The 13752-nt window shown below is 55.8% G+C and overlaps 1 protein-coding gene across 1 annotated transcript in view; it reads right to left on the minus strand.

The window, feature by feature from the left end:
- COL23A1 (collagen type XXIII alpha 1 chain) overlaps positions 1 to 13752 on the minus strand; it is a 360958-nt gene that overhangs the window by 12075 nt on the left and 335131 nt on the right. The window contains exons 8-16 of the mRNA XM_058739053.1: positions 12688 to 12714; positions 7926 to 8042; positions 7093 to 7128; positions 6681 to 6707; positions 6188 to 6214; positions 4283 to 4336; positions 3691 to 3753; positions 3212 to 3256; positions 1433 to 1510 (exon numbers count right to left, since the gene is read on the minus strand). Coding sequence (XP_058595036.1) covers positions 1433 to 1510; positions 3212 to 3256; positions 3691 to 3753; positions 4283 to 4336; positions 6188 to 6214; positions 6681 to 6707; positions 7093 to 7128; positions 7926 to 8042; positions 12688 to 12714 — 474 coding nt within the window. The remainder of the gene's footprint in view (positions 1 to 1432; positions 1511 to 3211; positions 3257 to 3690; positions 3754 to 4282; positions 4337 to 6187; positions 6215 to 6680; positions 6708 to 7092; positions 7129 to 7925; positions 8043 to 12687; positions 12715 to 13752) is intronic.

The raw sequence follows: 13752 nt of genomic DNA on the forward strand, positions 1-13752 counted from the left end.
GACATCTCTGGTCTTCTTATCCTCCTCCATTCCACCCACCCAGGCCCAGAACCCACCCCCACCCCACTGTGGCCTCCCTACCTCCAGCTGCCCGCCCTCCACACTTTGATTCACCTTCCACACAATTCCCCGGTTAGCCTGCTCACAATATGTATTTTTTAAAGTTTTTTTTTTAGTGTTTATTTATTTTTGACAGAGAGCACAAGTGGGGGAGGAGCCGAGAGAAAGAGGGAGACAAAGGATCGGAAGCAGGTTCTGTGCCAACAGCAGCGAGCCCGACATGGGGCTCGAACCCACGAACCGTGAGATCATGACCAGAGCCGAAGTTGGATGCTCAACCAACGGAGCCACCCAGGCGCCCCCTGCCCCCATAATATGTATTTTTAATATCACGTCTCTGCTCAAGAACCAACTGTGGCAGCCTATGCCCATCAGCTGGAGGCATCATTCCAGCCTGGCATCCAAAATCTACTTCCTGCCTCCCTATACTCAGGTTGCTTCTCCAAGTGGGGCTGGGCCACACCATGCCCATGCGTGCCCTTGGGCTGCAACACACCATGCAGGCCTGGGGCAGGCCACTTGAACTTCAGCTTGAACTTCCCTGAGGCCCGTGGGAGATAACTGGAATGGGGCTCAGGTAGGGTCAGGTGCCGAGGCCCCATGTGGTCTCTGATGACTGCCCCTCCCCTCCCCCTCCCTAGCTTCCCTCCCTGGGAGCCGTGAGCAGCTAGCACCCAACCTCTCTCTCCACTGGTGATGGGCCCCCAGTTGGTCTGGACCCAGACAGGGCTCAGAGGCCCCAGGCATCTCCCGAAGCTCCTTGAAGCAGGCTGTGCCATTGTCAACCTCTACCGACAGCTCTTAGAAGACCTAGCCCTCTGGCCTGGGTTCCCTGGGAAGCCTGCTGAGACTGGACATCAGGAAATGATCTGCTTCCTACCCCTGAGTGGGGAGCTTCCCTTTTTTGCTTTGGCCACTGGGAGCTGGGGGCCACATAATCCATGTTCCCAGCAGCTCTTAGCATCGGGTGGGTCTCAGCATAGCACTGATTTCCTTATCGGGTGCACCTGGTGGAGTTGGGGGTCTTTGTGCCAAGCTGCCCTTGGTTCTTTGTGTAAGGAAGTGCAGGATTGGGGCACCTGGGCAACTCATTCGGTGAAGTGTCTGACTCTTGGTTTCCGCTCAGGTCATGATCTCATGGTTTGTGAGATCGAGCCCTGCGTCGGGCTCTGCGCTGACAGCCTGGAGCCTGCCTAGGATTCTCTCTCTCCCTCTCTTTCTCTGCCCCTTTCCTGCTTGTGCTCCCTCTCTCTCTGTCTCAAAATAAATAAATAAAGATAAAAAAAAAGTGCAAGATTAACATGAAAAGTATGTGGTTGTCCCCTCAGGAAATGAACAACAGGGGTGTATCCTGGCCCTTCCAGGAACCTACCTTCAGGGCATCCAAGATCCTGCCATCGTAGTCAATCACCACTGTGTCTCCTTGCTCGCCCTTGAGGCCCGGGGGACCCTAAGGCAGGAAGAAGAGTAAGAATTTCAGGGAAGGGCCGCGGTTTTCAGGTCTGTGTCTTAGCCAGAGAACCTGGGAACCTGGCCCGCATGACGGTCCGTGTAACTTGAGCTGTAACCTGGTGGGACCCCCGCAAGCCCATACTCCAGAATCTACTTGGGCACTGGGACCCCGTTCACTGGGAAAATGCTCTGGGGGCCCAGGCAGTGGGCATCAGGGAGGGAAGAGGGCTCTGAAGCAATGAGGGAACATGCTCCTGCCTGGTCCGGCTGCAATTCAGGTGTGAATTGAAGTCCACTGAGGCCTTATCTTGGAGTTCTCCAGGGAAAACAGAAAGTCTAATTTTGATGGGAAGTTCTTCAGATTTTTAAAAAATGTTTATTTATTTATTTTGAGAGAGAGAGAGAGAGAGAATGAGCAGGGAAGGAGCAGGGAGAGAGAGAATCCCAAGAAGGCTCTGCGCTTTCAGCACAAGAGCCTGACATGGGGTTCGATCTCCCAAATGACGAGATCATGACCTGAGCCCAGATCAAGTCTGACGCTTAACTGACTGAGCCACCCAGGTGCCCCAGGTTCTTCAGGTTTTTAGATGTTGGCAAACAAGCAAAAATAAACACACTCCCCAAACCCCCAAACGCTACGACGACCAATACGAAATGTGCCAGCTGGATCTTACCCTTGGATCTTACCCTGGGGCCTCCGTTTCCCTGCCTCTGACGGAGGCTGCACACGCCATGCACTAGTAACCAGCACACGGACGCCCAGGCTTACATGCTCCTGCATGGACACGACCGTCCTGCCCTGACTCTCTGAACCTCCCTCCATCCCAGGCTGCCCTCTGCTGGCAACACTCTGGTCAGGCCTGGGGCTAGCCCCCTGCAGAGGGCGGAGACACCCAGGTCAGGGCCTCATTTGCCAGCTACCCGCACAGTCATGGCCTGTATGGAACTGTATGCTTCACACAGAATCCCACGCTCAGCGCCTAATTCAGCCCGGCCACCTGCATGACCAGGCTGTGCACCTGGCCTTGTTTTGTGGAGAAAAGCAGCCTCCAGGAGCATGAGGAACGTGATGGCCGGAAGCCACAGAACAGAGACAGGACCCTGGATGTCAACCTAAAGGTGGGTTGATAGGGGCTGGTCACAAGTGATCTGAGACCAGCCCTGCTTCTGGAGATGGGGACGAACCTTAAGCCTGAGCCTCAATGTGGGGCAAGGCACCCCGCAGGGGTAAGGTAATGCCACAGGGGACAGATTGAAGGTCTATGCCTAACTATGAGAAGAAAAGACTCTAGGAGGACAGACACTCACGTGGGGAGGACTTGTTTTCACACATCCATAAGTGAACCATTGAGGGGCACCTGGGTGGCTCGGTTAAGCACCTGCCTCTTGGTTTCGGCTCAGCTCATGATCTCGCGGTTCGTTGAGTCCGAGCCTGGCATCAGGCTCCACACTGCATGGAGCCTGCTTGGGATTCTCTCCCTCCCTCTCTCTCTCTACCCCCACCCTCTCCCCACTCTCTCTGTCTCTCTCAAAATAAATAAATAACCTTAAAAAATTTAAAAAAACGCTAATGAATTATCAATTAAAAAAAAAGACTCCCATTTTCTGCAGCTCCTCTGGGGTCATCTGGGGTACAGGGGCTTCTGAAGAACCTGGGCCCCTGGGTCCTCTCGGTGTGGCCAGAGGGGAGACTGCTTACCCGCAGCCCTGTGGCTCCATCGGCACCTTGCTGGCCAGGCTCTCCCTGTGGAGACACGAGGTTGCAGCCGTCTATGGATGGCTGCCCCACGCCCCCTCCAGTCTTCTCTTCACCAAAAAGTGCAGGGCTCACATGCTGGGGCCCTAAGGGACTAATTTTTGTGACTGCCACGTCAGGAATAGGGCTCATGGAAGGAGCACCTATGGGACCCTCCTCTGGCCCCACGATGTGGAGAGATGGGCCACTGAGGGAGGGCTATAAGATGACAGCCACAAAGCTGAGCTCGGTGGAGGCCTTGTCACTCACCCAGACCCACTGGCCACCCAGGCCCCAGGCCAGCCTCTGACAGCCTGAGGAATGAGACACTAGGACCCAAGCCCTCCCGGGACTCCCCACTTCAAAGGGCAAATTGGAGGTGAAGCCACAGGGAGGTGTCCCCATGATGGGGACACTGGTCTGAGCCGCGCACTGTAAGGCACCTTTGGCCCTGGGGTGCCGTCCACACCGTTTTCTCCTGGAGGCCCCACACTCCCTGGCTCGCCCTGCAACAGAGACAGTTCACAGCGAGTGAGCACCAGGGGCCAGCTCGGGGCTACCTGGGCCTGCTGGCTTTCAGGGGCTCCTGGGGAACGTGCCTGAGCCCCCTGGGGTTAAGGGGAGATGGGCCTCAGGACTCTCCCCAGCCCTGGGGACTCCAGACCATGGCCAACTTCTCTGGTCTGGGTCTTGGTGCATAGTTAGGGCAGCTCAGGGGCTCAAGAGACATTTTGGAGGCTGACTGGCCATCTCTATGGTTTGGGAGAGCAAGGATGATACCCTGTTCCTAGCCTGGGGACAGGATAGAGTAGGGGCCACCTGAGATGGGAACTAGGAGGGCCTGAGGGTGTGAGGGGAGGCAAATGACCAGATGGGATGCCCTGCCTGGTGCAAGTGGGGCCCAGGGCCTTCCTGTTGCCTCTCTGGCTTGCCCTGGGCATCAGCACATGCCCCCACATTGGAAAGGGCCAGCCAGGGGCCTCACCAGGCAGAGGGAAGGCAAGGGGCCTTCTGGGGGGAGGCACATGTACCTACCTTGGGCCCTGGGGGTCCAGGGAGCCCTGGCTGGCTTGGCGTCCCGTCATCTCCCTGTGGAGAGAGAGGCTGAGGCTGCAGCCCTCAGGCCGGGCATACCGGCTTTGGACGTCTCCCCAACCCTGCACTCCCCAGCACACCAGTCCTCTGCTGGCACCAACACTGGTCACACTGGGTCAGGACAGGGGTGGGGCAGGTCCCCCAGGGCCAGCCCAGAGAGTGTGTCAGCAGGTGTGTGCAGAAGGAAGGCGGATGGGCAGGTGGAGGAGAGAGGGATTTGTTCCTTTAGTCAACAAATGTCATGGGGCCCCTGGATGTCTCAGTTGGTTGAGCTTCTGACACTTGATTTCGGCTCAGGTCACGATCCCATGGTTTGGGGGATCAAGTCCCGCATCAGGCTCTGCACTGACAGCATGGAGCCTGCTTGAGACTCTCTCTCAAAATAAATAAACTTTAAAAACAAACAAACAAACAAACAAACAAACAAACAAACAAATATCTTATGAGCACTCTCTGTGCAGATAGGGTCCCCGCTCAATGGGTGACAGGGATTGAGGACAAAGAAATATCCAGATAAGCACATAGCACCATGCCAGGAGGTGGAAGCAGTGGTGGAAAGGGAATATAAGAGGGTGGCAGGATGAAGGGGCTTGGAGGAACGGTCTCCTTGGGGAGGGGACAGCTGTTTGGAAACTTGGCCTGGGAACAGGTGGGGAAAGATCATTCCAGGTCAATGGTTCCCAAACTTGAGTGCATGTCAGAATCACCCAGGGGCCTGTTGAATAGACCGGGTCTAAAAGTTCTGGTCACCAATTCTGATGGGGGTGGGGTGTGTCCACACCACCAAGCCATTCTCCGACACCAGCCAGGTGTCCTGCAATTCAGCCTAATTCTGATATGTGTCTACCAATCTCGAGAGTGTCAGATGGCACCGGTTAAGGGCCCAGTCCTCCAGGACTCTCCTGCTGGCTGTCCCCAACCTGCACACTCCAGGCATCAGGAGTAAGCCTGTTGCCACTTTTACTTCTCATCAACTGACCATAGAGTGAAGATTCCCACCATCTGCTCCTTGGGTTCCATCAGCTTTGCTACAGCAGCTCCCAGAACCCAGAGAAATACTTTACTTACTAGATTACCAGTTTATTATAAAGGCTGTAACTCAGAAACAGCCAGATGGAAGATATGCATCTGGCAGGGTACTAGGACAGCGCGTGGGGCTTCCGGGCCCTCTCCGGGAGCGCCACTCTCCCCAAGTCTCCACGTGCTCACCAACCCGGAAGCTCTCGGAACCCCATGCTTTTGGGTGTTTATGGAGCTTCACTGCACAGGCATGAATGATTAAATTGCCCACCACTGGTGAGATCAGTTCAACCTCCAGCCCCTCTCCCCTCCCTGGAAGGCTGGTGGCTGGGACTGAAATTCCCAACCTTCCAAAGGTTCTCCAGGCAACCACCCCCCATCCTCAGGTGGGGGCCCAACATCGCCTCATTCACATGACAATAGACACCTTCAAATTAGGTTCATCCCTCAGGACATTCCATGAGTTTTAGGAGTCTGCTCCAGAGACAGGGAGGACTGAGACTAAATATGGATTTATCATAAATCACAACATCCTGGGGTGCCTGGAGCTCTGAGGATACTGCTGGTCCTAGAACCTCACTTTGAGAACCACTGCCTAAGGCTGTGAACTGGGAACAAATATGCTGTGTTTGAGGAAAGGAAAGGATGAGGGAATAAGTGGATAAATGAACAAGATCCTGGCTTCAGAGACAGAGGACAGAGGACCCATATGTGAGGACTTTCCTGTGGTCACCGCCCCCCCCACCCCTCCCCGGCCCGGCCCCACTGGGAGCCCTGCCCTTCTCTCCAGCCTCTTCCCACATACCCCACAGGGGGCCCCCTCACCTTCTTTCCAGGAATGCCAGGCTCACCCTGAGGAGGGGGTAAGGGGGTGCAAGAGAGAGGTCAGAGCCCTCAGAGCAGGGCCCAGACACCAGGCCACCTGTTCCTCTGGGAGAAGTGGCCTTGATGACTGGGGACAGCCTAGAGATCCCGGCCCCACAGACAAGTGCACACAGATGCTGGGGCTGACAGTCTTGGACTCCACTCCCGACTGGGTCCCCCTCCCCCACAAGCTGAATGATCCTGGGCAAGTCACTACTTTTGCAAGTGGGGGGTGTGAAGCCCCAGCCTCAGAGGGTGGTTCTGAGATGAGAGAAGTAATGAAAGCCCTTTTCCTTCAGAGAAGACCACAGCTTGCCCTCCCACCCCTGCAGGTGCTGTTCACAGCAGGGGACGGGGGGTGGGGAGGGACAGCTGTCATGGGGAGGGGGCAGTGGGGTAGGGAGCCCATCCCTCCCAGGCCTGGGGCAGGGGACACGGAGTAAGGAGCACCCACCTTGGGCCCTGGGGGTCCCTTCAGGCCCTGGAACAAGAGAAGAGAAAATATTAAATGGGATACTGGAGGCTGCTTTTGGGAGGTTCTCCTTCTGGTCATTTTATAAAGGGTGACACCAGGTGCTAGACGGCAGGAGGCGGGGCTGTGCTGCCTGCTCTAGGCCTGACCCTTCCCCATGTCTACGGCCACTTCTGCACCAGATCTCAAGCAGTGCAGTGGGCTGTGGGCTCCCTCCCAGGGACGTGGGGCTGGGGGCCTAGGCCCATCGGTTCCCTGATGCTGGTGACAGGGCGGGAGGGCAGGGGTGCCCGCACACGCACACCCCCAGTGCGGCTGTAAGCGGGACAGGGGCTTCCCGGCCTGCAACCATGGGCCTAGCAGCCCAAGCCTCTGAAATGCCCTGGATACTGACCATCTCGCCGTCTCGTCCAGCCTCTCCTTTGGGACCCTGGGGGGGCAGAAGAGGAGCCTCTGGAGGGGATGCAGGGGATGAGAAGTGCAGGGGCTGAGCCCACTCCCCCCACCAGGCCCTGTGCTGGGGCTCCAAGTAGTCTCTCGTGTCGTGTCATCTTGACCAAACCCCTGAAGAGTGGGTGCCATTGTTCCCATTTCACAGATGAGAATGTCGAGGCTCAGGGAGTTACACGCCCAACGTGAGTAGGCATGGATGAGCCAACTGAGTAGGTGCCCTGAGAGGGGACAGTTTGGTAGAGGAGCTGGATCTGCACGGGACAGGAAGGACAGGCCTGCGTCCCTGTGTTGGGGGAAGGGGAAGGACATGAAGACTGGCCTCCGGGGTTCGGGTAGAACTATAGGAGGACAGCTGAGCCTAGCTAGTTAGTACTGGAGGTGGGAAAGCGAGAGAGAGAGTGAGAAAGAGAGAGCGAGGGAGGAACAGGGCTTGGTAACTCTGCCAGAGGAAGCACCCACATGTGGGTCTCAGGGCCAGGGTTAGGAATGGGAGTGAAATCACAACCGATATCAGGTTCAGGGCCTCTGGTTCTATTTGGGGTGGACCAGGATTTGGGAATGAGTTTGGGGTCAAGGTCTTGGATGGCGGTAAGTATAAGGCTGGAGTGGGGTAAGTGTCTGGGTGAGGGCTGGGGTTGGGGTTGGGGTTAGGCGTGGATCTGGGTGTGGACTGGGGACAGGGCTGGGGTTGGGGTTGTTTCTGGGTCAGGGGTTAGGGTTTTGGTAGGTGCAGGACCAGGTCCAAGGTATTTCCACTTCCATGCCCTCTCTTACCTCTGGGCCTTGTGCTCCCCTGGGGCCATCTTTCCCAGTGTCGCCAGGAGGGCCTCGGACCCCAGGGGGTCCAGGGGGCCCCGGAGGCCCAGCAGCTCCGTCTTGCCCTTGGTCTCCCTGGAAGACATGGTGCGTGACTCACCGGGAGGGGAAGGAAAGGGGCTCCAGTCTCCAGAGAGAAGCCTCTGCAGATGGACAGGCCCGTGCCTTCCCTTCCCCAGCTGGAGCGGGCTCAGAGGGAAGCGCCTTGTCACTGCGCTTCTTGCCGCTTCTTGGTGGCCACACGAAGGGACAAGCCCTTGTACTCTGACATAAGAGGCTAACAGGACCCTTCCCCTCCGAGGAATGTGCCATCTTCCCAGCTCCCGGTGCCTGGAGCCCAGCTCTGGTGTTCAGTTGAGAGTGGAGACACGTTGGATGTGGGAGCTAGCACGTGGGCCCCACTGGCCCCCTTCTTCCTGGAGAGGGCGCTGCACGCCTCCCGAAGGACCTTCCCCGTTGGGCAGCTCCTGCTTTATTAGGTGCTGGAGGTGTGCTTCTGGGCACGTACGCAGAGCAATGAGCGCTCGGGCTCACACAAAACCCGCACGCAAGTGTTCACAGCAGCTTTACGTGTAATGGCCCCAAACCGGAAACAACCCAATGTAGCTACCCAATGGGTGAAGGGTTAACTGACAGGGATACAACCGTATCACAGAACACTGCTCAGCAGTAAGTGCAAAGGGACAAAGTACGGATGCGTGCAGTAACTTGGATGCATCTCGAGGGCATCACGCTGAGGGAACAGAACCAATCTCGAAAGGTTACATACTGTGTGGCTGCATCTACACGACATTGTTGACATGGACATGTCATACAGGTGGAGCACAGATTAATGGTTGCTGCGGGTTAGGGATGGGGTGGGGAGGGAGGGAGTGTAGCTGGGCAAGGCCACCACGAGGGGGTCTCTGCATGTGGTTACAGGAATCTACAAGTGTGATAGCACTGCCCAGACTTAAACACCCCCCAGGTGAATATAACAGGTAAAATCCAAATAAGGCAGGTGGACTGTATCCATTTTCTGGTTATGAGCTTGTACTTGAGTGAGGCAAGACATTGCCATGGTGTGGTGGGGGGGAAGTGGAGAACGGGACAAGGGGTATTATTTCTGTTTTTTTTTTTAATGTTTATTTATTTTTGAGAGAGAGAAAGAGGAAGGGAGGGAGGGAGGGAGGGGGACAGAGAGAGAGAGAGAGAGAGAGAGAGAGAGAGAGAGAGAGACTGAGCATGAGTGGGGGAGGAGCAGAGAGAGGGGAGACACAGAATCCAAGGCAGGCTCCAGGCTCTGAGCTGTCAGCACAGAGCCCTATGTGGGGCTCGAACTCACGAACCGTAAGATCATGACCTGAGCCGCTCAATCTACTGAGCCACGCAGGTGCCCCTCTGGGGTATTATTTCTTACAACTAATTGTTGACCTGCAACGATCTCAGAATAAAAAGTTAAAAAGAGGAGCATCTGGGTGGCTCAGTCGGTTAAGTGTCTGACTCTTGGTTTCCGTTCAGGTCATGATCTCATGATTCATGAGTCTGAGCCCCTGTCGGGCTCTACGCTGACAATGCGGAACCTGCTTGGGATTTTCTCTCTCTCCCTGTCTCTCTCTCTCTCTCTCAAAATAAATAAATAAACTTAAAAAAAATACATAAAAAGAGCAATGAAGGGCCACACAGTCTCTGTCATGCAGCATCCTATCCCTGACTCAAGGACCTGATGTTAGTACTGGGTCAGACCTCAGGCAGCCAGAGCCCTCACCTCGAGGCCCTGCCTACAATGAGGGAGGATCACTGTGCCCCCGGCACTTCCTGCTACCCCAGTGGTACCTGCCCAGCACTGGCACAGGGTATAGTAATGGGGCATGCTTGACTCACAGTGTCAGCAGCTCCCAAACTCCCTGTAACCAAGAAAGGAAGAAGCCTCTGGAAGAGGTGGCCCCTGCTGTGTGCCCAGTGCCGATGAGCTAGGACTTCCCAGAAGGTGTCTCACCCAACCCTTGTGACCACCTGGCTGAGACACTGCTATTGTCCCATTTCACAGACGGAGTGGTCAGGAACAGCAAGGGTAATTGTTTACCCAGGGTTTCAGAGCTGGGAAAGGCTCCTCTGGCCATTGAGGAGAGCAATGCCTTTTGGACATTTTTTTAAATCCACAGACCCCGTGATAGGAAAGTTCACCTCTTCAGCCAGCTGCACCTAAGACACAGTTCATTTGTTTTTCCCAATTAAAAAATTAACCGAAGCTCTCAATGTCCCCCACTCAGGTCTGACCCTGCCGGGGGCATGACCAAGGGGCTACAATTCCAGTCCAGTGTAAAGAAACCCAATGGTGTGGTTAGCTCAGCCAGCCATGGGTGGTGATGGAGGTGGGTAATTCCTATTTCATTTTCTGCTGTATCAGGAAGAATTCGAAGACACCCCATTGTTCCTTTCACAGCCTGGGGCCCCCACGATGGGCACCACTGGTCTGGACTCTACTTGTTGGGGCAGAAAATGAGTTTAGACACTTGAACAGGCCTCAGGACAGGTTTTTTAGGCTCTTCCCTTGAGTTACTCAGGGTGTGAGGCTGGCTAGCTGCCTTGTGTGTGCCCTGGGATCGGATGGCTGAGGTCTAACCCTGGAAATACAGGGGTGAGTCACGGGAACACGCAAGCCAGCAGGCGCGGACACACCAGTGGGCCAGGCTACCTTGAAGATGCGGCGACTGTACACGTGATGGTCTCTACTTATAAAGCCCGGATTGAGTCGTGGGAAAACCATCTAGTCAGCAAACGGGTTGTGTGGTCAGGAAGGCAGAAGGGTGATTCAGAAGAGGCAAAGCCACTTAACCCAGCCGAGTGATTGGGAGAGGACAAGAACGTTCTCCACAAAGATGGCCGCTATGCTCGTTCCCATCCCGCAGGCCCCTTGCAATGGGCGTCCCCCCCTCTCCCCATCAGGATCTGGGGCCTGTTCCCCTTTCCCCACCTTGACTCTGGTTGGGCCCCGTGACTGATGGGACCAATAATATACAGTGGAAGTGATACCGCGTCCATTCCAGATATAGCTCTTAACTGGCCCGACCGTTACGTTTCTGGCCTCCTGGGATGCTAGTTTGGGGATGCCCCTCTAGGAAGCCCACTGCCAGGCTGGGAGAAGGCTTGATGCACAGAGACCCTCCCCAGCTGAGCTCCCAGGCAACAGCCTCGTCAACTGTGGCCATGGGGCATGCCATCACCTTGGACTACAGGCCCAGCAGCCTCGGCCTGCGATGAGAGAGATCGCCTACCCCCACCAACCCAAGGGGTCCTGAGAGACTGTGGCACATTGTCATTTTAAACCACAGAACTTTCAAGGGTGGAGGCTGTTTCAGAAGTGGCTGGAACACTGGGACAAGAGGACCTCCATGAAGAGCGAAGGGAGGGCTTCAGAAAGAATCTCTCTTTCATGACCCCCTGGGCCAGGAGAGTTCTAGTCTGTTGAGGAGTGGGCATCCCCATTTAGAGTACCAGCTTTCACACACCCAACAGCAAGCAAACCAAAGGATTTTTCTTGGCAGCCACAAAGCTCCACACAGGTGCCCTTTCTTTGACTTCGGGGCCACCTTGCCAGCTTTCGGGGGGCCTTGCCCTCCAAAGGCTCAGCACAGAACAAGCTCTGTCCTGGGGACTCAGCCTGGCCAGCCGGCTGCTCTCAGCTCATGCTCACGACCACCTGTGATGTGGGCCCTCCTGGTCTTGTTGCACAAACCAGGCTCAGAGCCTTGAGGCTAGAGGGATTGGAGCCCAGCCAACACTTGGCGCTGAGCTGCCTCCTCTTTGCATCCTGCCACCTTCCCCACCGCCCCCCCACCCCCACCCCCACTCCATCCCTGCCTGCCTCCAATGCTTGCAGAGGCTGGCTGGAGGGTGACTCATTCACTGGCTACAACCTCCACTCCCTAACCTTCTTGAAAGCAAGTAGGAACCCACCACTCCACTGCCTTTCTCTGGGCGGTCAGGCCTCTGCCCTGGTTGTGGTAGGAATGGTGGGGACACGCATTTAGGGCCATTTAAGTGGCCCTCTGCTGAGATCTGCTTCGTTGGGGCCACCCCACCCGGGGTCTCCACGCTGCTTCACCGAAGAGACCCCACCACTTGCTCTGCTTCGTTGAAGAGACCCCAGGTTTGGCAGGAGGCACTTCTGAGTCTCTTGGACCCTGGGGGCTCTGAGGGCCAGGGGACCTATTGTCCCCATGCTGAGTCCTGGGTGCCTACTTTTATGTCTGCAATGAATCTTTGCCACAGCAGCTTGGGGTAGGGTCTGTCACCACCCCCTCCCCACAGTTGCAGAAACTGAGTCTCAGAGGGGAAACTGAGTTGCTCAAGGTTACTTGGCTGGTAAGTGGCAGCCACTTCCTGGGGTGCCAGTCACCCTCAGGAAGGTTAGTCTCCGTTCTGGGGCCAGTGCTAGCCCCACTGTCCCGCATCCCTACCCCCCCCCCCCCCCGCCCCGCCATCCATGGTGATAAGTATGACTGGGATGTCTGTCAGCTAGAGACACCCATCTATGATCTCAGCCAGACCAGGGCCTGGGGCTTCCAGCCCATGGCCACTTAAGTGAAACCACTTAATCAGGATAGGACGTGGGCACAGACCGAGGGCACTTCTTTCTGCAATAAGGTATAAGGGATCTGGAAGAAAGCTAGATATGCCTTATTATAAAACAAAACAAACTGGGTGGGTGGGTGAGGGGGTCTTGCTCCGTTCTTACCCGGGGGCCGAAGTCTCCTGGTGCACCCTGAGAACACAAAAACCGGAAGACAGATCACTGCTACTATTATTGCTTTATCAGATGTTTTGAGCATTTACCCTGCGCTCAGTGTTTTATGTACATAGTCTCACTGAATTCTAACAACCGTAACATACAGGCTCTATTTTCATGTCCATTTCCAATGAGGACACTGAGGCACAGAGAGGCTAAGTCACCTGCCCGAGGTCACACAGCTAGCACACCCAGGGCGTGGAACTGGGCACTCTGTTGTCTGTTGCCAGTCCCCAAAACACGGTGGGAGTAGAGACCAGCTGCTCCCACCGCGTCCTCTTGGGATCCTGAAACCTCAGAACAGCGAGTGTTGATGATTACCTGAATCATTGTTTTAAGTCCCCAAATTTTGGGGCAGTATGTTACTAAGTGATAGATGCCAAGACACCAATTTCTCTCTGGTTTCAAAGCCTCTGCCTTCCTCATTCAGCCAGAGCCTGAGGGAAATAATCCCGGCACCTGCCCCGCTCAGACCATTACCTCGTGCAGTCTTCCCCCCTGGCTCTGTGAGGTTGCTTTCACTTACAGATGGAGAAACTGAGGCCAACGCATCCAAAGCTGTACAGTTGATGGCAGAGCCCTAATGCTAACCTGACGCCCTGGGTGCCAGGTCCTGTGCCTTGCACAGCTCTGATGGTGGACTGGAGCCTTGGCTGCCCTTATTCCGTGGGCACATCGCGGCGGGGGCGGGGGGCGAGGTTGGTGCTGGGATGGATGTGGCCCAGCTTCGCCCAGCCATTCCCTAGAAGCATCCCGCCACACCTAGGTCTGCTCTGGTCCCTCCCTGCTCTGATCCCACTGTGGGACACACAGGTCTCCCCTCTCTCGCCCTCTCTTCTGAGACACTTGGAGGCCCCAGCCCTCCAGGGGTCTGCCGTGACATTCAGTGCCAAATGCCAGGAAAGCCTTTCTGACAAGGGGTGTAAAGTTCACAGGGGCAGCTCTCTGCCATCTGTTTTCCTGGGGTGGGGGTGCACTCCTCACAAAGAATCCCATCTACAGGGACTGTTCACC

Source organism: Neofelis nebulosa, chromosome 1 (genome assembly GCF_028018385.1).
Source record: "Neofelis nebulosa isolate mNeoNeb1 chromosome 1, mNeoNeb1.pri, whole genome shotgun sequence".
NCBI lineage: Eukaryota > Metazoa > Chordata > Mammalia > Carnivora > Felidae > Neofelis > Neofelis nebulosa.